The 27854-nt window shown below is 32.9% G+C and overlaps 4 protein-coding genes and 1 long non-coding RNA gene across 6 annotated transcripts in view; 2 read left to right on the top strand and 3 right to left on the bottom strand.

Annotated features, from left to right (window-relative positions):
• Positions 1 to 27854, top strand: part of LOC100795233 (TMV resistance protein N) — a 93516-nt gene that overhangs the window by 31976 nt on the left and 33686 nt on the right. The window lies entirely within an intron of this gene.
• LOC121173728 (uncharacterized) lies at positions 1352 to 3615 on the bottom strand. 2 transcript variants are annotated; one of them, XR_005889045.1, is made up of 4 exons: positions 3350 to 3615; positions 2960 to 3267; positions 2449 to 2530; positions 1352 to 2226 (listed from the first exon to the last, which is right to left on the bottom strand). It is a non-coding gene; the product is annotated as an uncharacterized lncRNA (long non-coding RNA). The 2 variants fall into 2 exon arrangements; XR_005889046.1 differs by lacking the exons at positions 1352 to 2226; positions 2449 to 2530 and adding an exon at positions 2678 to 2851.
• LOC106796448 (18S rRNA (guanine-N(7))-methyltransferase RID2-like) lies at positions 6277 to 10002 on the bottom strand. The gene is made up of 6 exons (XM_041010372.1): positions 9979 to 10002; positions 9224 to 9328; positions 8455 to 8530; positions 8292 to 8375; positions 8140 to 8195; positions 6277 to 7871 (listed from the first exon to the last, which is right to left on the bottom strand). Exons 1-6 carry the CDS (start codon positions 10000 to 10002, stop codon positions 7848 to 7850), a joined length of 369 nt encoding a protein of 122 aa, XP_040866306.1. The 3' UTR covers positions 6277 to 7847.
• On the bottom strand, positions 12897 to 13659 carry LOC100793655 (uncharacterized). Its single transcript, XM_003548831.5, has one exon. The coding sequence runs from the start codon at positions 13623 to 13625 to the stop codon at positions 13140 to 13142; it is 486 nt and encodes a 161-aa protein (XP_003548879.3). The 5' UTR covers positions 13626 to 13659; the 3' UTR covers positions 12897 to 13139.
• On the top strand, positions 16306 to 21992 carry LOC100817950 (TMV resistance protein N). Its single transcript, XM_014768534.3, has 5 exons — positions 16306 to 16887; positions 18248 to 19367; positions 19552 to 19839; positions 19986 to 20795; positions 20880 to 21992. Exons 1-5 carry the CDS (start codon positions 16415 to 16417, stop codon positions 21330 to 21332), a joined length of 3144 nt encoding a protein of 1047 aa, XP_014624020.1. The 5' UTR covers positions 16306 to 16414; the 3' UTR covers positions 21333 to 21992.

The following is a 27854-nucleotide window of genomic DNA, read 5'->3' as shown; positions in this document are numbered from 1 at the left end:
TTGAAACGAATGTCGCTGTAAAGGATGAGTTTCTACATCGGTCGTACAATGACCGTCTTAGAAACACGTTATAAACAACATCATTGCTGTCGAAGGCACGATGTTGTTTATGACGTGTTCTACGACGGTTATTTTACGACCGATGTAGAAAGTTTTTTCGACGTTGCTGGCACAAACACGATGTCGTTTATCACGTGTTCTACGACGGCGGTTGTGATACGACCGATGTAGAAAGCGTTAAACACTTTTAAAGAAACATGCAGGCATGCAGCTGAGATAGAGACTAAAACTCTTTTAAAGAAAGGAACATGTTGAGAAAAGCAATAAATTAAGTTAAATTAGCATGCCTACCAAACAATAACATAAACTAAACGAAAGAAACTTTGAGATTTTTCATGTAAATATCTTTATAACTTAAAAAGTGAGAAAAGAGTGGCAAGCCAGTGAATACCGAGGATTGATTTAACTCAATTGAATGTTAGGAGCAAGTGTCAAGTGAAGTGATGATGATCTTAGGAAATTAAAAAGGGCTTTTTTGGAGATAGATTACAATAAAAAGGAAATAATTAAGCAGAGACAACTAAGGGCTTTTTATTAAATATAATATATTTATTTAATTAAAAAAGGTCATGTTGATATATATATGCCAGATTCTGACAAGCTTATTGCTAAATGCTAATCAATCAGCAATTCTCACAGAAATCATCTGTTCCTGACAATGTTAGAAACCATCAAACCATGGCCATATATAACTGTGCAAGCATGATAGAAAACAAATTATAAAACTATTAGAAATGAATGAGGAAGTTTGACAAAATAATAAGACAAATACCTTTTCATTGTATATACGAAGCCTTTCTTTGACTACTGCTTTAGTATCATCTGACCGAGTAATGAGCTTTGACATACAGTGTGCAGGAGGAAGAAGTGGAGCCATGACCATTCCAGGACGCCCATTCTCACCCTTGATGCTAATGGAGGCAATATTAAAATTTCCTCCACATTGATTACAAATTCTTCTACCAAGGCATTTTGCAAGCAGTGCTTCTTCTTGGAGCTTCAGATTGACCACCAAGTCAATGTCAGTTACCCCTTCCAATATTTTCTGAGCACACAGATTTCAAGCACATTTTAAGTAGATCGCAGTTATGAAAAGTGAATGTCAGGAAATTGTCGAGGACAGAAAATATAGCCACTTGTGGGGTTAGTTAGTCCCAAGAAAAATCACAGCCAACTACAAGCACATATACTAATTAATATAAGGGCATTAGGTGGGTATCAATACTCACTGCTTGATTTATTGTTCGAGGAAAACCATCAAGAATAATTAAGCCATATCACAGGGCAAGGAAAATATATATATCACCACCTTTGCTATTCCATATATATATATATATATCACCATTCGGCCAAATCACAGGACAAGGAAAATAATTAAGCCAAAGGTAGGTAGTTATAAAGAAAAATTTAGCATCAATTTTTTTATTTAAAAAAAGCAAGAAAAAAAAAGAAAAATGTTCCATAAGGTCAAACTTTGAAGCCCCTTGGATTCCAAAGTATTTGAAAGTAATAATAGAAGGCAAGATAGAAAAATCGAGGAAGAATTAAGTACCAAAATGTGAAAAAATAATAGCTCAGATATACTTTTAGCAGGGAATGTGATGTGAAGTAGCTAGACTAGAAGAGTTACTTTAATCCTAAACCTATGGATTTATTAAAATTTAAAAATATTAATATTAATACATCACCAAGTTACCTACCTCTGTAGAATCACAAATGTAATAATTATTAATTAATTAATTTACCAGTCCAGAAAAATAAAAAGTCTTGTGGTGTTTTAAGAAGCTAAAAGTGGATTACCTTATTATGAAGCTCATTGTTGATGTTGGTAGTGATACCAGATTATCCTATTCTTACCAGATTAGCTTCACACACCATGCAGTACCCCACATTATATGACCTCAGAGGTATACTATATATTAATAGTGTTTGTGATGTTAAACCCATAATCTGGTAAGAATAGGATAACTGTTAATAGTGTTTGTGATGTTAAACCCATAATTATCCAAAATTAAACTCAGTACACAGGATGGAATTCTACCTTAGTTTCCGAATTAGAGTTTCAAGGCTCAGTAAACTGTGATTTATGTGGCTACCTTCTCTCAATCTTATGCCTGCTGTCATTGCTTGAGAAGCACACTCACTTCCTACTAGATCAACAAAATTCTGTACAAAGAAACCAACTCAATTACTTAGAAATAAAAAATGAGAAGAATTATCTCAATTACTTAGTAATTTAATGATAAAATAAATACCAACTCAATTACTTACAACAAATTCTATGTCTTTATGCTGAAAGCAACAACAAAATGTCAAAATTTCAGCCACAATGAAAGAACATCATCCATTTCACTGTAAGGTGAAACCAGGATTTGAATGGTTTTATACCTTCTCAATGTATTCATATATGTCCCTTTCAACATATTCAGTAATGCCAGACATGGTGTGTGTCTTTCCACTGCTTGTTTGCCTGTATGCAAAAATGCTAGCTGAGATTATGTTTCAGTTTCACCAATGAGAAAGAGAAATCCCTCAAAGCCAACACAACAATATACATATTAACACAATCAGGAATTATAGAAAAAAGATTACTCACAGGAATTGTGATATAAATAAATAAAAAAATCCATAAAAATACGTTAAAGAGAAAATCCATAACATAGTACATTTATCAGTTACAGCATATTCAGTTAAATAAAAAATCCATAAAAAATCCCTAACGACTGCAAGAGCAACTTCCTTAATCCCTTGTTCATAAACCTGCTTTGTATTCCACTTCTTCCCAAATACCCTATATGTTTCCAATAAAACAAGAATTGTGATATAAATAAATAAAAAATCCATAAAAATACGTTAAAGAGAAAACAAATAACCTAGCATTTTGATATTTGTTACGCACCAAAGGCATAGGTATCCATTGAGAGTGGTCGTGGTTCCACATGGCCGTTGTTCTTGTATCATGCCTAGCCTTTTCTCTCTTGTTCAAAGGCCTTATTCTTATGGAAACCAAGATTCTCTCTTCCTGGGCATTTGACAGAGCCATGTTTCCCTGCTCCTCTATGACGTTCGTCATTGACGCTGCTGTATCTCTCGTCTTCACCATCACTTAATTCATTAATCGCCTTACAAGCATGATTGCGATTGTCGCGACAACATAATATGTTATTATTCACGTAACACGCTAAACGCAGGGCAGCTTCTCAACCCCTACGGAAAAATGAATCAGGACAATCAAATGAATGTGTTTAATTAATGCGATGAAGGAATGAATAGAAAAAAAATGGCATACGGTTCTGTGTGCCTCTGTCGCCGACGGGTGACAGGGGAAAGAGAGAACGGAGAGGAGAATAAGGAAAGGTTAGGTTATGCAGTATGAGGCAAAACTGTTGGTCTTCTGGTGCGACCTGAGCTACAGCCACTACAATGCGACCTAGGGTGAGGGCACAATGCGATGTACATTGATGGCACGGCAGGAGCTTGGGTCAAGACACGATGAGAGGTACAGTGATGCCACGGCGGGAGCTTGGGTCAACAGAGGGCGCGAGGTTCAATCGGGGTTATGAGCTCGAGAGGTCCAAAGGTCCTATTTTAATTATTAAACCTAAAAATTAAAGATGGTCTCTATAGTATGACCGTCCATGTATCCCACGCTTCAAAGACGGTGTATATCCTCACCGTCTTAAATATTTTTAATTTAATTTAAAAAATGTTATTAAATTTATCATGTAAGGGATTTTAAGACGGTGTTGTAATACCTGTCCTTGAAGCACTCATTTCAAAACAGGTTTGGATAGCACCGTAATTATATAGCAGGTGAAATTTACAAAAATGTCACCGCTTAAATTTTTAAGACAATGTCGTAATGATCGTTGTAAAAATTGTGTCGAAAAATCCATTTTTTCTAGCAGTGACATATCTGTGAGCAGAGTTTAGAGTAAAAGAAGGGAATAATAATCAAGGGGGTCAAAGCTTCAGTAAGAGGTCTGAAACATCAATAGAATTCTCTATAATGTCAATGTAGGATCCTACGGATTTTCCCGTTGATAAGGCCTCAACAACCTTCCCTCGTGCTGCTTGATACCTCCGCAAGACCGTGTTTAGCAAAGACCATCTAACCTGAGAATCTGCCTTCTTCTGTGCGAAGCCTAGGTCCTTGAGCAATAAACCCAAGTGTTTACAATTAAGAAAATTACAATTAGTAATGGCAATGCCATGTGAGCTTTCCAAATGTTGCCAATAAGAAAGTAAGTAAAAAGTTGCATAAACCTTTCTTATGTCATCTAGACCTCCTTCAGAAAATCCATATATAAGATACTCAGTATACACCCCAGCCAATGCTATACATGAAAATTTGTTCAACGTCTAATAACAAAACAAAAAAGGTTGGCACATAACTAAAATTTCATGTGTAGAACGTTGATTAAAGCAAACTTATAAGCAGTGTAAATTAAATGTCAGTAAGATAACAACATACTGTAGCTGATACTTTTCTAGAATTAACCTGCACGAAGTGAAAAAGTGTTAACAATCAACAGATATAGTTGTAAACAATCTGCGGTTCACATGAAACTCAAGATAATCAAGCAATTTAATGAGCTAAAAACATGTATTCAATCAATTAAGTTATTGATAATGGAGTCACTCAACCTAAACTGCTACACAAAAACTTTGGTATGCAGGTAAATTGTGACAAAGGTCAAAGCCAGATTGCTAGGACAAACAAAGCTTCTAATAGATATAAGATAAAATTAATACAATAAACATGTACATATATAGCAGGGTGAAAAATGCTGCCAACTTCTTTCTAAGCCAAATGGTTATTTGAACAATGTCCTTACTCAGGGACATGATCGTTTGCTCCTTCCTCCCTTTTTTCTTCAGAGACAGTCTTAGCAATCGTAAAGTTGGGCTGATTTGTTGAGGACAGAAGCCTAGCCACATTCTATTAGCAATTACCACTTTGTTCTGTCCATTAGTGATTCTTTGCATAACAAAGCAACCGACATAATGCTTCTAAATTCTATAGTTTCCTACTCAAAATTACAACTTCATTCACCCAATCATAAGCTTGAAAACTAACTTTGAATTGAAAAGTTTAAATCCACTACATTCTTAACAAATGAATCATATCTATGCTGTAGAATGTTTCTACAAAAGGATTCAATGTGTATGTTAGTATAATTTTTTTACACTATTAACTGAAAAACCATCTTAAAAATAATATTAAAATAATTATTATACAAATCAATAAATTTTATTTAAAATTTGCGATACCAATATAAAAAATTTATTACATTGTATATCATTTTTTCTTTATTAAATGGTCAGATATTTATGGTATAAAGGGTGATAATTAGTTTTGTTTATACTTCTTTAACTCCATTTCTTTTTTTTTTGTTAAAAAATTTGTTCTCTTTTTTAATGAGATGACTATTTATTTGGTGAAAATTGTTTATTTAATAAATAATAATAATAATAATAATAATAATAGCATGAAATAATTAGTATATCACAGAATCCAACAAAACTAAACATTGTTAAATTTATTTTTGTAATTAATTATCAAAATATGTTACAAAAATGTTTAAAAACACAAGTTTTCATAAGAATTTCCAATTTATTTGATAGTAAAGTGTCTTGATTTGAGTTTTTTATGTTTAATCCTGAGGTCAAATGAACAGAATTTCTTTCACAGTACAATAAGATGTAGACTAGGAAGATAATATAAAGCGGGTTAGATTGTTGAAAGAGAGAGAAATAAAGAAAGAGATAAGATATAATATTAGGAATGTAATATTAGGGATTTATGGCAAAAAAGGAAAAACATTTACATCTGTCAAGAAACACAAAATTGAGTATGAATAACTGTGAAGAAGGAATCAACTTATGTTCTGTTATGCTTTTGAAACGCAAAGCAATCTTTTTCAAAGAGTAGGTATGCACCTATTGCCTTTAATACCATATAAGGTCTCATCAAAATTAAGTAATCCAAATATTTATAAATAAATATAACCTAGAAGGCTAGAACAGGATAAAAAGAAGGAGAAATGAAGGAGCAGCATTCTAAGAAAAAAGATGCAAGAGTTAACTCTAATATTGTGTTGTGGTCTCATATTCTAAGAGTCTAGGAATGCTTAATTTTTGTATGCCCATTTTACTTTTCCTGGATTCAATATCATCTTTAGACAGTCTTATTCTTCAAGAGGAACATGCAACAACAGCACTAAACACGAGGCATTTGTTTGCAACATGCATCATATCCTTTACATTAGGTCAGAGATTCAATTACAATTTAACACTTCTCAATTCCCAGCAGTCTGAGTCTGCAGTATCCTCCTTTGCGGTGGCTGATCAGACCCCCTTCGATAAGACATCTTGATACCTCAATTTATCAATCTGTATCACTTTTAGCTGTTATCACTCCTCTAAGAAACAAAAAGGTGAAACATTAAATTAAATAGCAAATACCTTGAGGGGAAAAAATAGATGATAATTATAGGAAATGATGGCAAATCAGAAAACCGACCCTTCACAATTCTGTTGTAATAATCACTTTTCAATTGGAAAGGAAAACACATATTAAGCTTGGTTATTTGGCACAGTCAGAGATAAAAAAAAAATTCTTTTGTCTCTACCCCTTGTCTCTCACTATCCCTTTGTGTGTGAGATATTAAGATCGAAGGGACCATAAGATGCAAGGTTGAATGTGATTATACTATTCTTATGATCCATCATAAAGAGAAAATTTTATTCCATATGCAGTGAAAAGTTAAATATCCATGAAACCCCATATAAACTGCATCCAAATGAATTGGAGAAACAAAATTAGTATGCAAACAAAATTCCCCAAAAGCACTGGTTCTATGATCAGTAATAAACACAAGTAAAACCAACTTTCCAAAATCAAAACTTGAAAGAAAAACCAACGAAAGTGAGATGCTCCCTATCAAACTTGGTAGAGAAGAATACTTATTCAATATAATAATCCCCCTTATCATTTCATTCACCCAGTATGCGTTCTGCCCAAATTCAATTCTTTTGTTTTCCACATTTAACATGGGGCTCATTCTGTAATAATCTATTTTAGTTTGATTTAGTCATTTATATTGAAAACAAACCCGAACAACAGATATACTGATGGCCCCATCCATAACTCCAGGATGAATTCCTAGACCCTGAAACCAAATGACAATACAGATTCACAGATGTAACTTGCAAGTGATGTTCCACACAAAGATTAAAATTTCCCAGATGATAAAAGTACTAAATACCAGATCCAATATGAAATTTGACAAATATGATTATGAAACTATATCTTCAAATTCACAAAACAAATCGATCTCAGTACTCCACCCTGTCCTAGAGAAGAACAAAATAATCAACACACCTCTGAATTAAACAATAGTTTTAAGGCCAGACCAAAGCAGCTAAGCCATCTGGCCATGCAATTCCACCTGCAAGTTAACACAATTATAAGTTTATAACCCAAGAAAAATTGCAAATCACAAATCAAAAGTAACAAAAACAACAAAAAAAATGGCTTATTGAAGCGCCTGTATATGGAGACTCGATTACTGGGGAGAAGGAACAATAAGGGGGTAAACCAAATCCAGCTTTCTCCTCTTTGGTGCCAACTGTTGTTGCTTCTTGCTCTCGTCCTTCTCAGCAGCTACCACTATCTAGAAATCCTTAACCTCTGACGGTTTGTTCTCTCCCATGTTGTTGTTGTTGGAATTCCCTTGTTGTTGGTTGTGTTGGGGGAGGCTGAGGAAGTTTGGTACCACCTCCTATGGCTGCTGCTGCTTTAAGCCCTTGGGATCCATCAACAACACACAAAAGAAAAGAGGAAAAAAAGGATGAAAGAATTATTTTTAATAATAATAATAAGCATGCATGTCATTTTTATTTTGTCAATAATAACTCATTCGTTGCACACAAACATTATGACCAAAACACACACACATAAGAGTATTATAAGTTTATAACATAAATTAGAGCACGATAACATTGAGCAAGAACAACAATTGCAACAACAATAATACTGATTAAGTATAAATAAGGTGAATAGTATAGACATACCTGACCCATGTCACCAAGTAAAAGGTCACCCTCAACCTCTCGCTCCACCACAACATCTTACACGTTTAACAAAAATAAATAGAATTAGCAACAAATATATAAAAATTCAAAATAAATAGGAATAACAAACAATATTTCAAAACATAACATACTAGGCATTGATGCTGAAATATCAAGCCCAATCCAATGGTGTCCATTCTCCGAGATTGTCTCGCCGTTAAGTCCCGTTCCACAACCTACGCCAATTATTCATAAGCCATTAAAAATCGACAAAAGCAATAGAGAATAGCTAAATTGAATTAAAATTTAAATTACCGATATCAAGGAGTAGTTTAGGAATGCGGTCATCAGGCAATGCAATTAGTTCAAGAGCTCTCTTTGACACCGTCGCCTATTTGGCACAAAGGAATTAATTAATGAATGAATTTCAGAAAGAAAGAAAATTGAATTGGGAATGAGGAGAAGAAGAAGAAGAAGAAGAAGAAAGGGAAATCCTGAATTTGAACAATACGGGAAGCTATGCGGCAAGAGTAATTTAGGAATGCAGTCATTAGGCAAAGCAAGTAGTTCAAGAGCTCTCTCTGACAGCGTCGCCTATTTGGCACAAAGGAATTAATTAATGAATGAATTTCAGAAAGAAAGAAAATTGAATTGGGAATGAGGAGAAGAAGAAGAAGAAGAAGAAGAAGAAAGGAAAATCCTGAGTTTGAACAATACGGGAAGCTATGCGGCAAGAGTAATTTAGGAATGCAGTCATTAGACAAAGCAAGTAGTTCAATAGCTCTCTCTGACAGCGTCGACTATTTGGCACAAAGGAATTAATTAATGAATAAATTTCAGAATTGAATTGGGAATGAGGAGAAGAAGAAGAAGAAGAAGAAGAAAGGGAAATCCTGAATTTGAACAATACAGGAAGCTATGCGGCAAGAGTAATTTAGGAATGCAGTCATCAGGCAAAGCAAGTAGTTCAAGAGCTCTCTCTAACAGTGTTGCCTATTTGGCACAAAGGAATTAATTAATGAATAAATTTTAGAAAGAAAGAAAATTGAATTGGGAATGAGAAGAAGAAGAAGAAAGGAAAAACCTGAATTTGAACAATACGGGAAGCTCTGTGGCACACGTCAACAAATGAGGCAACCACGTAGTTGAGGCATGGCTTTTTGCTTGCTCTGGCACCAGCTCCCCCAACCTACGTGTCAACAAATGCAGAACTGCAAAATGCAAGTGTCAACAACTCAAGAAGAAAAAAATGCAGGTGTTAATGAATGAAGCAAGGACAAAATGAAAAATAAAAAACCCACTAAAAGTGTCAGATGTCAACCTCTCAGTCATGGACACAATAGCCTTTTCCATATATTTCTCTTTTATTATATAGTATATAGATAATCACTTCTTGTTTATTGATTTACTTCTTTTTTTTTATTTCCTTTTTACGTTGTAGAGGCTCCTGAATTTGACAAGTTTAATCTTGGACGAGTGTGATAGTTTAACAGAGATACCAGATGTATCTTGTCTCTCAAATTTGGAAAATTTGTCATTTGCAAGGTGTCAGAATTTATTAACAATTCACCATTCAGTTGGTTTATTGGAAAAGCTTAAAATCTTGGACGCTCTAAATTACCAAGAGCTTAAGAGTTTTCCACCGTTGAAGTTGACCTCTCTTGAACAGTTTGAAGTTTGGTATTGTGTCAGTCTCGGGAGTGAATTCACAGTTATTCCCGAATGCATCGAAAAATGCCGCTTTTTAACTACCCTTACTTTGGATTATTGTGGTGGTCTTCAAGAAATTAGAGGGATTCCTCCAAACTTGAAACATTTCTCTACATTACACGGCCCAACCTTGACTTCCTCAAGTATAAGCATGTTACTGAACAAGGTAGAGTTTTTTTTTTTTTTTCAATTTGATCATTGACATACAAAATTATGCAAATTATAGGGGAATCAAGCTCATGAGTCATACCATGAAATTATGGGAAAGAGTGATCGAACGGAGATTAAGAAAGGAGACTCAAGTTACTGAGAATCAATTTGGTTTCATGCCGGGAAGGTCGACCATGGAAGCGATTTATTTATTACGGCGGGTGATGGAGCAATATCGCATGGACCAACAAGACTTGCACTTGATTTTTATTGACTTGGAGAAAGCGTATGATAGAGTGCCTAGAGAGATTTTGTGGAAAGCTCTAGAGAAGAAAGGGGTTAGGGTTGCATATATTCGAGCTATCCAAGATATGTATGATAGGGTATCGACTAGTGTTAGGACACAGGGTGGAGAGTCAGACGATTTTCCCATCACAATTGGTTTGCATCAAGGGTCAACCCTTAGCCCCTACCTTTTTACCTTTAATTCTGGATGTCCTCACGGAACAAATCCAAGAGATAGCGCCGAGATGCATGTTTTTTGCAGATGACATAGTCCTCCTTGGAGAGTCGAGGGAGGAGTTGAATGAGAGGTTGGAAACTTGGAGACGAGCTCTAGAAACACATGGCTTTCGCCTAAGCAGAAGCAAATCGGAGTATATGGAATGTAAGTCAACAAAAGAAGAAGAGTTCTAACTCAGAGGTGAAAATAGGAGACCATATTATCCCTCAAGTCACACGGTTTAAATATCTTGGGTCTGTAATACAGGATGATGGAGAAATTGAAGGGGATGTGAATCATCGCATTCAAGCAAGATGGATGAAATGGAAAAAAGCATCGGGGGTGTTATGTGATGCAAAGGTACCGATCAAGCTAAAGGGAAAGATTTATCGGACTGCGGTAAGACCGACGATATTGTACGGAACAGAATGTTGGGCGGTCAAGAGCCAACATGAGAATAAAGTAGGTGTAGCGGAGATGAGGATGTTGCGGTGGATGTGTGGTAAGACTCGACAGGATAAAATTAGAAACGAAGCTATTAGAGAGAGGGTTGGAGTAGCGTCTATTGTAGAGAAGATGGTGGAAAATAGACTTAGGTGGTTTGGGCATGTAAAGAGAAGACTGGTAGACTCTGTAGTGAGGAGAGTAGACCAGATAGAGGGAAGACAAACAATTCGAGGCAGAGGAAGACCCAAAAAGACTATAAGAAAACATCCGCCCTGCCGCTGCGAACTTAATGATTTGGATAAAAGTATGGTACTTGATAGAACATTATGGCGGAAGTTGATCCATGTAGCCGACCCCACCTAGTGGGATAAGACGTTGTTGTTGTTGTTGTTGTTGTTGATCATTGACATAGTATTTTAATGTTGCTACTCTTGATGAATTATTTATGACTAACAGAAACTGCATGAGGTTGGAGACACCAACTTTAGTTTGCCAAGAGTAGAGATTCCAGAGTGGTTTGAGCACAAGAGTCCGGGACCGCCAATTTGTTTCTGGTTCCGTAACGATTTCCCAGCCATAGCTGTTTGCATTGTTAACTCAGATTTTGAGGAAGTTTTCGATTATCCAGATCTCAGCGTGTTCATTAATGGACATGAACATGAACATATACCTTTGTATAGTGCTGAAACACCTGCTACAGTTCTTTTTCATCTTCAAATGGAAGATAATTTAGATGAAGCACTGTTAGAGAATGAATGGAACCGTGCAGAGATTGTATATAAAGATTTGTGTGGCTAATACGGAATCCATGTATGGAAACAACAAAGTAGCATGGAGGATATTTGATTCACTGATCCTTTTAGAAAAAGAAAAATTTGTAGTTCAGAGGTTGCGGCTGCAGAAAATAGCAAAGATTAGTAGGCAGTAAAGTTGTTGAGACACAATTTGTAGAGCAGCAACAACATATGGATTTTTTGTCACAGGTGTGGAACTGGGCACTATCAAATGTAATTTCTTGCTGCTCCGGCAATCAATAATTGGATGAAAGAGGAAACAAGTTCAGCAGTTGTATGGTATCAACACTGATAAAAGACAACACTGTATCTAGCCCTAGTGATTCTTGTTGTCAAATCAAGTTTGGTTTTAGATATTCTATTTTGCTTTGGATTCAATGAAAATACCTTAGAATCTGTACTTTTTTTAAGACCTAAAAGAAAGGAATTTTATTAAAATGAATCCAAAACCGGTACAATCAGTACCAGCATGGTCAAACCAAATAATTACATCAGATGGAGCAATGTCTATTGCATAGCCAACCATCATCCAATACTAATAATATTAATAAAAATACGAGAGAAAATAAAAAATAAAAATAGTAATAAAAAATATATAAAAATATGTTTTTCAATTGATATTTGATTTTTTTTAATAATAGAGTATATCTCGTCGTCGAACCCTTTGTCGGCCGTCGGAGAGAGTATCCAGAAGTGAAAAAAAGGTTAAGAATGAGAGACGAATTGATGTTATTAAAATATTTTAATAGTTGTTGATCTGGGCTACTTTGAATTAGTATAATGAGATAAAACATAAAATGTTTTTCTTCCTTTAAATCAGTCATTTTAATGACATGATAATGTGATATTATGTAGAATATTCTTGTTTCATATCACTAATTTTGCTTAAATGCTAGCATGATTTTAAAAAATTCAAATTTTATATATTATAAATAGATAGATAGTCAAATAGGCACATTTCATAAACATGAATTACTTTAGCATATATTAATTATAAACCACTATCTAATTATAACCCGTTGCACCTTAAGACATCAGTTATGTTGTAATTTATCCAAAATATTTATGAAGTTTGATTTATCCAAAATCGAATAAAAAGAATTTGTTATTAAAAACAAAATCACTATCAACTACCAATAATTCAGTGGGAAAAAAAGAGTATGCTTAATTAACTTCTTTATATTACTAGAACCTATCGAAAACAGGCTGATGAACTTTTTGAATTTTGCAAATGCATGATTCAAATGAATGATTAATTAATAGCAAAGGTAACCATACTCTACATCTTGTCAAAGTAATTTGACATAATTAAGAATCAAATAGTAGTACTATATAAATTCTTAACGTAATATACCAACAAATTTTGCATTCAAACCCAAAGCAAGCTATAGCTATGATCATTTGTAATACATCACAGGTTTATTGGAATTCAAATCCCACATGCCTCCTTCCTTGAGATACTCAAGATACCTTGCAAATTCAGGCCTTGCTGTTGTTTTCTTTTTCCATCTAAGAGCCAAGAAGCTTAGAAGTGGGTGACTCTTCTTGTCACTATTATTATCATTGCCCTTCTTTGTGGGGTTTCTCTTTTGATTGATGTCCCCATAGGTGGAACCCAGAGCCATTTTTCTTGAAGAATTGGATCCATGAGAAGGCAAACTAGTGCTCCTCTTGAACCCCTCATGCAAAAGTGCAGTGGTGGCAGATTCTTTACCTAATATTTCATACCCCCTCCGAGTAGTCATGGATCTAAAGGTTGGATCTTGTTGTCTGTGAAAGACAAGATTTTGAATCTTTGTTGATATATTGAGTGTAATTAAAGAGGTGGAGGAAAAGGGTTGCTGGGGATTATAGATGAGATAAATTGGAGGATAACACAACATAGTGTGGGACTTTATATATGCATCTTTGGGGTCAAGTTTGGTTATGTAGTAGAGTTTGGTCCTTCATGTGTTTCTCAATTATTTACTAATAATGGTTACTGCACCCGTGTGATTTGGAACCATTCAGTTTTTACAACTTTTGTTGACTATTTCTATTCTGCCGTACCCACAATTATAAAATTTTTGTCCAATTATTAAGTTGTTAAGTACTAAGTTTCCACTTGCACGAAGGTGGATAAAAAGCTCTCTATCTCCCCGCTAATATTTGAAAACGACATTTTTTTATGCCAATTTGATTTTCTTAGTCAAATATCCCTTGGCTATCACACGAAAGAGTGTGTTTTGATGAAGAGAATTTTAAATATTTTAATTAAAATTTTTTTATTCTCAAAATTGTGTTTGAAAAAAAAATTAAAATTATGAAGGTGAAAGAAAATGAATACAAAAAGAAAAAAGTATATGGTTAGTGTGCTTTCAAGAAGAAGAATACTGATCTAGCATGAGAAATCATAGGAAAATCAAGACACGGTTGCGTACACTATCACACCTGATTATGACATTTAGTCAACGACACAAGACATGACTTAGACCTTCATCACCGTCGAGCAATTCTGCTACAGAACAGAATTTCAGAAATTTTCAAGTGAAAAAGAAGATAAATATTATAAAAAAAATACGTAAACTTTTTCAGAAGATTCTTATATCAAAAAGAGAATTTTAATTTTTCACGATTTAGGAGGAAATTGAAATTCCACAATTTTAATGGTTTAAAATTCTGTTTTAAAATTTCAAAAATTTAAATTCTTTATAGAACAACATCCGAATAATAAATTTTAGATTAAAATAAATAAATTTTCTATTAAATTATTTTCCTCACCTAAAGTTCTTTATAAAACGCACTCTAATAGTATATCAATCTTTTAAATTTGTAATGTCTGCAAAATGATGCATTGAAACAATTTAATATTTGGTGAGTAGACAATGTAAGTTTGAACAAGGCAAATAGTTCTATAAAAATGTTAATGAATTGGTCTTGCTTTCTAACCGCGACTTTGTGTAAATTAATCGAAACAACTAATACTTGTTCATGTAGATTGTGTGATTTCGTAATTTTTTTTTATACCTATAGAATATTTGATACATGAACGTTTCAAGATCGACTCAGTAAAAAATAAATCTATATATCCTTGTTCATTTGTGGAGGCAAAGTGGCACAACTGCTCAACGAACAAGAAATGCATTTAACAAAATATAACTTTTTAAAACTCCAGCTGCTTATACGTCCTGTGTCCAAAGCAAAGTTTGTTATGAACGTTCCCTACCACTTCAGCTATGGATCCGTTCTTTACTATATTGTAGGGTCGTGTGGCTGTGTGCTACACAAATTTGGCCAGTATATATGCTGAAAATTAAATATATTTTTTAAAAATTGGCAACTTCATATGTATATATATATAAAAGATGGATCAAGTTACTCAAGAGCAATAAATATTTTTTTTCTTGTCTGTTAACTTAAAATATTTTTTTTATATAAGAAAACTGATTATTGACCATATTGTTTCCTATTTTCTTCTCATGAATTAAACAAGTCTTAGCACCCTCTATTAAAATTTTCTCCTCCCATTGAATAAAATCTCTCCTCTCCCCTCTCCTTTAAACAACACATGCAGTGTACGACTTTCATATACCCTATAAGAACAAGTCTTTACCCTTCAGCATTTCTATTAAATTACTTTCCAAAGCTGTTATCATGAGAAATAGTCACTATCCTCATCACTATTTTTGGTCTAGATCAAGAATATCACAAATGGTTTTATTTTAAAAGTTCACGACTCTGAAGGAAAATTTTATTATATTGTCCCCAATGTGCTGATAATTTTCATGTTGACTTGGTTATCTCATGTTCAAGCATGGCAAATAAACCATGTCCAATACAAGCACTGTTAATCCACCACAGCGGAAAAAATAAATTCGCGTTTGTAACTTGTATTTACCCTTCAGAAAAACTAAATAAAAATAGCAAAATATATAAGAAAAAATTCAAAGAAAATTAAAAGGGACAAAAATTACCTTAGAAAAATAATATGAAGATCAGTGAATTTGTGTTCTTGTATCTATCCTCCACAGAAGCTCAATGAAGAAATAAAATAAAAAAGGTTTAACAATTGACTATTTTAGAAATAAACAACGAAAATGAAATAATATTGTGTACTGGTAGCTAGGTATGTATATTTGAATTAATCAAATTAGATTTTATTTCTATGAGTATTTATAACTCAAATGATAATTTTGATGTAAGTATGTTTTTCGTTTCGTAAATGTGTGATATTTAAATATAGAATTGAATTTAAAAGATTCGATGTATGTTTTAATGATTATTTCACAATCATGTGTCATCTTGACGTATCGATCTGAATAGACTTAATAAAAAATGATGAAGCTTAATAGAAGAAGCACACACCCCAATGTCATCTCTCTTCATTTTCTACTAAAGAAATATGTGAAGCTTCAAGAAAAAGTCATTTTAAGTTTCGTAGAGACTCAACACTCTAACCATCCAACGACACTGTCAAACCAATTAAGTATGCGCGTAGGGCCATAGTGAAAGAAAAAGACATATGAAGCTTCATAGAAAACTCTCTTTAAGTTTCGTATAGATCGTAGGGTCATAGTAAAAAAAAAGATATGAAGCTTCACAGAAACGCTATAAGCTTAAGGCTAAATATAAGTTTGCTTGTTTTATTAGAATGGAGACCCAACACTCATACAAACCTATATTCTAAGTTCTGATGGCTGTGCGATCATTCTCCTACGATGTGTTCCTTAGCTTCCGAGGGGAAGATACTCGTTATAGTTTCACTGGCAATCTCTACAATGTCCTTCGGGAAAGGGGAATTCACACCTTCATTGATGACGACGAGTTCCAGAAAGGGGACCAAATCACGTCAGCACTTGAGGAAGCAATTGAGAAGTCCAAGATTTTCATCATCGTGCTCTCTGAAAACTACGCATCTTCCTCCTTTTGCTTAAACGAACTCACTCACATCCTTAACTTTACTAAGGGGAAGAATGATCTGTTGGTTTTGCCAGTTTTTTATATAGTGGATCCTTCAGATGTCCGACACCACAGAGGTAGTTTTGGAGAAGCACTGGCAAATCATGAAAAGAAGTTGAACTCTGATAACATGGAGAATCTTGAGACCTGGAAAATGGCTCTGCACCAAGTTTCTAACATTTCTGGCCATCATTTCCAACATGATGGGTACGTACCCTCCTCACTTACTTTATTTTAAATTCTTTAATTTTGACTTGTCTAATCACATTTTAATGTTAAATTTTAAAGAGATTAAAGTATAATCACATAAATCGTAATATGGTCCGGTAGGAAACATGGGTTTAGGTACGCAGTACGCGGCCTCACCAAGAACTAGTCCTCGATCGGGGATGTATACAACCGGTATACTATTTAAATTTATAATATTTTCTAATGTATAAATTAATCAGCTGCCAAAACAAATTTAATTCTTATAAAATATTTGAAGTGTTAACATTGCTGACAATTGGACTTAATATTGTTTATTTGTGATAGTTTATTTGAATTTTATGATACATTTTTATTAATACAATTTATCATTTACACTTTAATCAATAGATTTATTATTATTTTTAAGTTTATTTAAAAAATAATATTATCTTTGTACCTAACTAAGGAAAGATAACAGATAATTGTTGGTTTCAAAATTATATAATTTATAAATTTTTTTATAGGCCATCTCCCTAATATATATTTTCTCTTTTTAGTCTTTAATACTAAATAAACAATGAGTTTGAATAAAAAAAAAATATGACAAATTCCCAAGTATAGAAATTCATATTTTTGTCTCGAAAAATAAAAAAAATATGACAAATTCATTTATCCGTTAATTTTTGTTGGTTACTATTAATAAAAAAAGAGAACGTGACACATAACAAAAATGACTATTAAAAATTTCAAAACAATAAATAAATTATGCTATTAATCAATATTATGCTATTTATATATTCCTCTAAAAAATTTTATAGTTATTTTCATCTTAAATATGTAAAATGCTAATAAATTCATCCTTAGATAGGTCACATACACTGGAAATGAATTTGTTCGCACTCAAATGGTTAGCATAAGAAAATAATTATTTAAAAAAAGGAGGGAACTTACTCTTACTCTTGCCTTTGGCCTTTTCAAATCTTTTGACTTCTACTTTGAGTTTTGCTTTTACTTCCTTTTTTTTTGTCTCATCTTTGTTTTCCCATCTTATGTCTTCACACTGCAGAGCTTAGTTGTGCCTCTTCTTTTTGTTTAAGTTATTCTTTCTTCTCACCTTTATTTTGTTTGAGTTGCGGTATGCAATTTTCCACCAATTGTTTCTGGTTCTTCTTCATGAATTTGTTTACAAATTTTAACGAACCACTTTGAAAATGAATCGTGAATTGGTGTCCACGAACCAATTCACGATTTTATGGTGAAGTGAGCGAATTCTGTAACTTAGGATCAAAATACTTTTAAACTTAAAAAAACATCGTACATATCAACAAATGGACATGAGGTGTTTAGTTTGACTTCACAAATTTTCTTTATTATACAGGAACAAATATGAATACAAGTTTATTAAGGAGATAGTTGAATCAGTGTCTAGCAAGTTTAATCATGCTCTTTTACAAGTTCCTGATGTCTTGGTTGGGCTAGAGTCACCCGTGCTAGAAGTAAAGTCGCTTCTGGATGTTGGATCTGATGATGTCGTTCACATGGTGGGGATCCATGGACTCGGTGGAGTGGGTAAAACAACACTTGCCGTTGCAGTCTATAATTCCATTGCTGGCCATTTTGAAGCTTCTTGCTTTCTTGAAAATGTGAGAGAAACTTCCAACAAAAAGGGGTTACAACATCTCCAAAGCATCCTTCTTTCTAAAACAGTTGGAGAGAAGAAAATTAAGTTAACAAATTGGAGAGAAGGAATTCCCATAATAAAGCATAAGCTCAAGCAAAAAAAGGTTCTTTTGATTCTAGATGATGTTGATGAACATAAACACTTACAAGCAATTATTGGCAGCCCTGATTGGTTTGGTTGTGGTAGTAGAGTCATCATCACCACTCGAAACGAACATTTGTTAGCGCTACACAATGTTAAAATAACATATAAGGTGAGAGAGTTGAATGAGAAACATGCTCTTCAATTACTTACTCAGAAGGCTTTTGAGTTGGAAAAAGAAGTTGATTCAAGTTACAATGATATTTTGAATCGAGCGCTAATTTATGCTTCAGGCCTTCCGTTGGCTTTAGAAGTAATAGGTTCCAACTTATTTGGAAAAAGTATAAAAGAATGGGAATCTGCTCTAAATGGATATGAAAGAATTCCTGATAAAAGTATCTATATGATACTTAAAGTAAGCTATGATGCTTTGAATGAAGATGAGAAAAGTATTTTTCTTGATATTGCTTGTTGCTTCAAAGATTATGAATTGGGAGAGCTCCAAGATATACTTTATGCTCATTATGGTCGTTGCATGAAATATCATATTGGGGTGTTGGTTAAAAAATCTCTTATAAACATTCATGGGTCATGGGATTATAAGGTCATGAGATTGCATGACTTGATAGAAGACATGGGTAAAGAAATTGTCCGAAGAGAATCACCAACAGAGCCTGGGAAACGTAGCAGGTTATGGTCCCATGAGGATATAAATCAGGTTTTACAAGAAAATAAGGTAAGTAAGATCGATACATTGAATGGTTTGGTTTTTCATCTTTAAACATGATTTATCTCTTTTAATTATTACATGCTCTTGTCACAAGTATTTTTTGCTTGTTAATATGTACATTTTTCTAAATAGACATTTTAAAGTCCCAATGTATATTCATGTGGTTGATTTGTGATTTTTGTTTTAAAAGGGGACTAGTAAGATTGAAATCATATGTATGAATTTTTCCTCATTTGGAGAAGAAGTTGAATGGGATGGAGATGCCTTCAAGAAGATGAAAAATCTCAAAACACTTATTATCAAAAGTGATTGTTTTACCAAAGGTCCCAAATATCTTCCTAATACTTTAAGGGTATTGGAATGGAAGAGATGTCCTTCACGGGATTGGCCACATAATTTTAACCCAAAGCAACTTGCTATATGCAAGTTACGCCATAGTAGCTTTACGTCACTAGAGTTGGCCCCATTATTTGAAAAGGCAAGTGTATTGAGTTCATTTCATTGATATTGTATTGTAATAAGTTCACTTTATGGTTATTCATTTGTGTTCTTTTTTTTATTTACATTTTACAGTAATAATCACTTCTTGTTTATTGATTTACTTTTTTTCCTTTTACGTTGCAGAGGTTCGTGAATTTGACAATTTTAAACTTGGACAAGTGTGATAGTTTAACAGAGATACCAGATGTATCTTGTCTCTCAAAATTGGAAAAATTGTCATTTGCAAGGTGTCGGAATTTGTTTACAATTCACTATTCAGTTGGTTTATTGGAAAAGCTTAAGATCTTGTATGCTGGAGGTTGCCCAGAGCTTAAGAGTTTTCCACCATTGAAGTTGACCTCTCTTGAACAGTTTGAACTTTCGGGTTGTCACAATCTCGAGAGTTTTCCTGAAATATTAGGAAAAATGGAAAATATAACAGTACTTGACTTGGATGAATGTCGCATAAAAGAATTCCGACCTTCATTTCGAAATCTTACTCGGCTTCAAGAGTTATATCTGGGACAGGAAACTTACCGGTTAAGAGGCTTTGATGCTGCCACCTTCATTTCAAACATTTGCATGATGCCAGAACTAGCTCGGGTTGAAGCTACCCAATTGCAATGGAGGCTATTGCCTGACGATGTTTTGAAATTGAGCTCGGTCGTGTGTTCAAGCATGCAGCATCTTGAATTCATAGGCTGCGACCTGTCAGATGAGCTTCTTTGGCTATTTCTCTCATGTTTTGTAAATGTGAAGAATTTAAACCTGTCAGCGAGTAAATTCACAGTTATTCCCGAATGCATCAAAGACTGCCGCTTTTTAACTACCCTTACTTTGGATTATTGCGATCGTCTTCAAGAAATTAGAGGGATTCCTCCAAACTTGAAATATTTCTCTGCATTAGGATGCCTAGCCTTGACTTCCTCAAGTATAAGCATGTTACAGAATCAGGTAATGTTTTTTTATGTTTTCAATTTGGTCATTGACATAGTATTTTAGTGTTCCTAAACTAGATGAATTATTTATGACTAACAGGAACTACATGAGGTTGGAGACACCTTCTTTATTTTGCCAAGTGGAAAGATTCCAGGGTGGTTTGAGTGCCATAGTCGGGGACCGTCAATTTTTTTCTGGTTCCGTAACAAACTCCCAGCCATAGTTGTTTGCTTTGTTAAGGAAGATTTTTTGAACTTTACCTCAGATCTAGTTTTGAGCGTGATCATTAATGGACATGAACATCAACATAAACCTTTGTTTGGTGGGTTTTTCTTCGAATCACCTTGTACAGCTCTTTTTCATCTTCAAATGAAAGATAATTTAGATGAAGCACTATTAGAGAATGAATGGAACCTTGCAGAGATTGTATATGGAGATTTGTGTGATGAAAACGGAATCCATGTATTGAAAAAGCAAAGTAGCGTGGACGATATTCGATTCATTGATCCTTGTAGAAAAAAAAAATTAAATGATGATCTCATTAGTTCATAATCCAAAAACCAGTAGTTGTGGTTGCGGAAAAAGCAAAGATTAGTGGGCAGTGAAGTTTTTGAGACACAACATATGGGATTTTTGTCACACATATGGAACTAGGCACTAACGCTTCTCATTTCTTGTTGCTCCGACAATCAATAATTGGATGAAAAAGGATTCAAGTTCAGTGGTATGGTATCAACACTGATAAAAGACAATAGTGTAACTAGCCCTATTGATTCTTGTTGTCTTGTCAAGTTTGGTTTTAGATATTCTATTTTGCTTCGGATTCAATGAAAATAGATCGAGCATTTGAATCTCTTTATACATTCCTCTGAATCAGTATCTGATAGATATATTTAAAAGAATAGCTTATCGAAAAATTCAAAATGGACATCCTATATTATTGATATCTGACTTAATAATAGCACCATTAGAAAGAGACTATTCTACACGGTTTAAAAACACTTTCTACAACGGTTATTAATCATCGTCATAGGCAATTGTTAACTGATTGACAAGTGTATCAATTTGTCAGAAGTAGTAAAGTACTCAAAAGTTTGAGTATCGAATTCACAGTGACTTTGGCTGTACTTATATTGATGTAAATTCAATTTAAAAGCAAAAGATAAGGAAATATTAAATAGGAGATAAAATAAAAATTTAGAAGAAAATATAAATATTTAAAGATAAAAAGATAAAATATTTGAATTAAAAGATAATAAAGATAAAAGAAGATAGAAGATAAAGAAAGATAAGAAAAGAAAAATAAAAGATAAGATGAAGATAACGAAATTCAGAATGTGATAATGTTGGAACGTAACTTGTTTTATTTGCCTAAAATGTATTATTTTAGATTTTTCTCTACCAATTTGGTGAATTTTTCCTACCCACGCTCAACATGAATCCCTCACGATGAAAAGCCTAATTTATGTATTCTCTCTCCCAAATCCCTTTGCAAAGATGGAATCATTAAGTACAATACAAAGATGTATACAGAGACACAACAAAGTAACTCTATCCCTAGAAGATGCAATGTTGAGATACCCTTTTTCCAGCTCTGTTAAGGATTACTGTCTCCCGAGCGACTAACCCCTAAAACTAATGCATGTAAGACCTTTCTTGTATTTCTATTAAGGATTACCGTCTTTCGAGCGTCTAACCCCTAAAGATGATGCAAGAATGAATGATACATGAAATTAAAATAAGAAATGATAATAGGAAAAAAAACACATGATTACATTGGTAGATATGAAACATTACAATACATCTGTTGGCTTTTTAGGTCTGTCAGACCCTAACTAAGGGGGTTAGCCTCTCATTGTCATGAGAACCTTTTATACTTTAGGGGGTTGAGGTGGATGGAAGAAGGTGATAGATAACAAGAAAAAAGGGATGGCTAAGGAAAAAGGATTTCCCCTAAGGGATAGACCCAGTATGTGGATTGTTGTGTGTTGGTCCCTTTCCTCCTTGGCTTGACTCCCTTTTTATTGTTGTTGTCATAGATTTGGACTTGATGCTAAAAATCTTCCTTATTTGTATTTTTCATATTTTTTGGATCTTTTTTTTTATCTTAATCCTTCCTTTTCATATTTGTAAGTCATAAATAAAAAAAATATCAATTCATATCATTTAAGCCAAAAATAACTGCTAAATAAATATTTTTAAAAATATTTTAAATATATTTTTATCATCAACATAACTCTTATTTAGCAATTGTCAACAATGTCATAGAAAGTCTTTTTTTTACGACGATTCTCTGAAAAATCATCTTAGAAAAAGATATTTTTTTAAGACGATTCTTAGCTAAAAACCGTCTTAGAATGATATCTTTTTAAGACAGTTGTTAGCTAAAAACTTTCTTGGAATGATACCTTTCTACGACGGTTCTTAATTAAAAACCTTTTAGAATGATAGACTTTCTAAGACTATTTTTCAAAGAACCGTCTTAAAATATCTGTTTTTAAAAAAATTAAAATATATTTAAGGATTCTAAGACGATTTTATCATAAAACTATCTTTGAATGTAGAAATTCTAAGATGATTTTTTAGACAACTATCTTAGAATGTGATTTTTTTAAAATAAAATAAAATATATAGACATGCTAAGACGATTTTCTCAAAGAATCGTCTTAGAATGTATTTTTTAAAATTAAAATATTTTAAAAAATTTAACCACAATTGGACCACATGCATAATTTAGTCAAAACCTTAAATGAATGACAAACATAATTTTGGCTTTCAAAATTGAAAACTTGCCTAGCATTCCAATAACAAGAACAATAAAGGAAAAAAAAACTTTAGATCTAAACTAAAATAATTAATTTAAACATTGTAAAGATTTGATCAAAAAGAGAGAAAGAGAGTGGTCACCAACCAAAGCAGTGATAGGATTGGAGCCATGAAGAACAAAAGCAACGAGGGGTCTGAAGGAAAGATGTCGGCCATTTGTGTCGCCACTGTAGTCAAAATCTTTTGCTTCTTAATTTCAAACTTTGCTATAATGAGAAGGACTTAAGAGCTATAAACATATTTACCTAAAATTTTAGTATATATGAAAACTTGATTACTAAGAATATGCAGGCCATGAAAAATATTCAAATATGTAGCTAGCTCCCACTTAATTTTATCATCCATTAATCAGTAACCCAACAGAACGTTAGTCTAGTAATTATCATGGAGATAAAAGGAAAAAAAATGAAAAAGGGACAAAAATATTTCTATATATTTAAATGAAAAAAAAAAGTTGAGAAACTGAGATAGTTGTTAATTATAGAGAAAAGAAGCTTGAATTTCTTTATAGGTTTCTTTTCTTTTTAGCACGTGCTTGTGAATCTAAGAATTTAAATGCATACCAATGATAAAAAAAAGTATACCAGTAAAAGGTAATAGAAAAATAACAGTTAAAAAGTTATACCCATAATATGTCAAAATGCTCAGGGAATTTCTCATTTAATTTCAAGCATTTTGACATATTATGGACCTCAAACGGAACATTCCTACCAAAAGTAATACCCGTTTCAAGTTTAAAAACAAATTTCATAAAGAAAGTATTTCGCCATTATGAATGGTGGAACCCACCACGTGGACCGTGTCTCATCATCTCCACTTGCGAGCTTCACCAGGCCACGTGTCCAACTCGCCAACTCCACCGGCGACATCCCTCCAAAAATTAACCCCCTCCGAAAAAAGTTTTAAAACATACCTATTTTGGGAATAAGTTTTTAAAAGGAATCCGCTTTGGTCAATTTGCCAAAAATTTCTTGGTGGTTTAAATTGTGAAAATATTTTACTCATTTGGATTGGTAACTTTTTTTTACATGTGTTTAATGATTTTAAAGAATAAAATTAAAATATAGATGTTGAATTGTGATGTGTTTTTTTTTTTACATTTTTTGATGATTTGTAATGGTAAAAAATATTTGACAGTGAAAAATCTCTATAAATTTGTGATATAATTAGCGCAAAGAACTAAAGGGACTAAAAGTAACTTTTCCAAAATTTAAGAAACTCATAAAAATAAGATTTTAAGAATTAAACAAAATAATTACTCAAATTTAAAGGATTAAAAATATATTTAAACTTATTTTTAAGTAGATGCTAAATTACTAATTTGTTCTCTCTATTTATTTAGAACCCTTTTGTTTAAACTAAAAAAACAATTGTGAAAAGAGCATTTTTAAAAAATAATTTTTCAGGAGCATGATAGACTTGCTTCTTAAAAAAAAAAAGAATTCTTTTTTTAAGCAAAAGCAAAAACACCAAAACACAAAACAATTGTTTATCTTTTTAAATAGATGTTTTAACAAATAAGTTTATATAAATGAACACTTGATTAGATCAATTTTATTTTTTTTACCGACAAATATTAATGGTTATTAGAATGATAATATGAATAATTTGAACCTATGACCTCTTAGTTTCCTTTCCTTCTTTAATCATCAACTTAATTTTATAATTTTATATCCCTCTATTATTAAAATTAGTTTGATTTCTTAATTTTTAAAATTGATGTAATATTGTTTTTTTCGTCCAATTGCGAGATCGAATAATGACATTAACTTCTCGTGTATGTGGTAAAAAAAATGATACGTAGTCGTCACATAAGACACGTCCATTAAATAAAAGCTGAGCAACCATAAATATATTCCTGTGAGTAAATAAAAAGCAAAACAAAAAATAAAAAACAAAGCCATAGTAAGTTACAGTTTCAAATAGTCTTAAGGAATCAGACTATAATTAATTATTAATTATCAATCACAATTGACAGCTCAATAAATTATTGCTTAGTAAAATTTAAAGTGGGGAAAGAAAAGTCAGTGAAAGCAAAGAAGAGTGACACTTCCATAAAAAAAAAAAAAAAAAAAAGCAATAGGTTATCAATTAAACTACACAATTAACAAATGAAATAAACAGTAAAATCTGATATGACTAGGGCGTATTCATAGAAGAACGTAATCTTACACTATTGCATATCTATTCAAAGTTCAAACACTACTCAAGTATATAAAGGGTGAATAGAGAGCACAGGTACAAAACATTTATTTATTTTTTATTCCTAGGAGATAATTTTTTTTATTCGACAAAACTAAAATCTCGGCCATGGAGAGTGAGAAGACACAGTATAGCGGCTGAGTGCGAAGGACAATGAGAGACAATCAACTTTTAGGAAAAAGAGAAAAGGTCGTGACTAATTAAAGTTAATTTCAGATTTTATAATTGAAATAATATGAACTGTTAGATCAAATAAAATTTAGAATAAATATAATATTTTGCATATGATGTAAGAAAATCCTAACGCATATTTATAAAAAAAAGTACACTAAAAAAAGGTATAGAAGAGTATCATTAACAATTAACACAACACACTACAAGTATTCCAGGAATATTATTAGTCAGTCATAGGTAAATGAAGGCATGGGTACTCTTTTTCCACAATTTTCAACTTTTATCTGACTGTTGCACACTTCACAAAAAACATAAGTTTGGCCAATATAATTTACATAAGATAGAGTATTTTAGGGACAAAACTCATATCCCAGTGCATACAAAATATGATGCATAGCAGCATAAGTTCATGAATGAAGCTTAATTTATATGTACTTTCGTGGTAATTGGCAGTGGAAATATAGTACGTCACAAGTTGATGATTGGATATAAGTTTTATAATTGTGGGGACGACAGATATAGTCAACATAAGTTGCACAACTGAAGTTTTCAAATCACACCACGTGTATATAGTATATATTCAAAACATATATATGTTAGTGAATAAAAAAACATGAAGGACCAAACTACTAGCTAACCAAACTTGACCTAAACAAGATGCATATATATGAAGCCCCCGCACTATGTTGTGCTACTTCAAGTGGCAAATTTACGTCAAAGGATCACATTTACAAACTATTTACAGAATAGGTTCTGTTTTGAAAGTATTTACGGAGGGGGTTAGTTTTGCAATGGATGCCGCCACCTGCAATTGCGATACCAAGGATACCGCCATCAACAGTGGCGAGAACGATGCTGACGTGGCTGGGTGCCGCCAGCACCAACAGCAATACAGCCAATGCCGTCAATACCAATGGCGGGACATGTGCCAACATGGATCAGTCCCGCCATTGGCTCCTACGTGATCAACGTGTACAGCAGTCCCGCCAATACTACTTGCGAGACAACGTGAATCCGCCATTCCTTCTTGCGAGACAGGTCACACAGGTGCTAGCTAGGGCACTGTTCTTGCTTGGCTGGTTACAGGTTAGGGTTTGCATGCTAGGGCATGCAGCAGGTCACATGCATACAGTTTTAGGATCACATGCATGCTTTAATGGCGTGTAATTTTTGGTTGTAGATCACATGCATGCTTCAACTTTGGTGTAAATTTTCTTTAAATAGAGCAGTTGCAAAATTTGACACTGAAGAGAGTAAGAAAGTAGTGTGAAGAGAGAAAGAAAGTGTTTCGTTTTGCTTGAAGTTTGTTGATTCCATCTTCTATTTATTTAAAGTAAGGATATTTTGTATTTATTTAAAGGAAGTATTTTTTATTGAGTCAATTTTTTAGAAGCCTTCTTTCATTTTGTTTCAACTTAAATTTTAGAATAATTTTTATCATTTACAAATTGTTTATTTTGAAGTAATAAATTTTGTGGTTAGAATCAAATTTGAAGCTGAAATTTAAGTGTATTAATTTTGTGAATTAGATTTTTTATTTAAAAATTATTAGCAGTAATTATTTGTAAGTCTCTTTTTTGATGATTTTTGTGTCTGAAATTTTTTTAAGTTTAACCCTTCCATTTTGTGTCTGAAATTTTGTTAAGTTGAGGAATTCCATTTTATGTAATTTCCGGTCTTCTTCTTCATTTCAAACATGCTCTGAAACATGCTTAGCTTGCATCCATAATACGTCATCATCGATCGGGCCAAACTTAATTTTAATATTTGATGGAGTTGACGACGAAGATGTCATTGATACTGTAAAATAAAATATTAGAATAAATTCACAAAATAATTTATACATTATTTCTACATAATATAAATAAAACT

Source organism: Glycine max, chromosome 16, assembly GCF_000004515.6.
Source record: "Glycine max cultivar Williams 82 chromosome 16, Glycine_max_v4.0, whole genome shotgun sequence".
Taxonomy (NCBI): Eukaryota; Viridiplantae; Streptophyta; class Magnoliopsida; order Fabales; family Fabaceae; genus Glycine; species Glycine max.
This window is presented reverse-complemented; position numbering and strand designations above follow the sequence as displayed.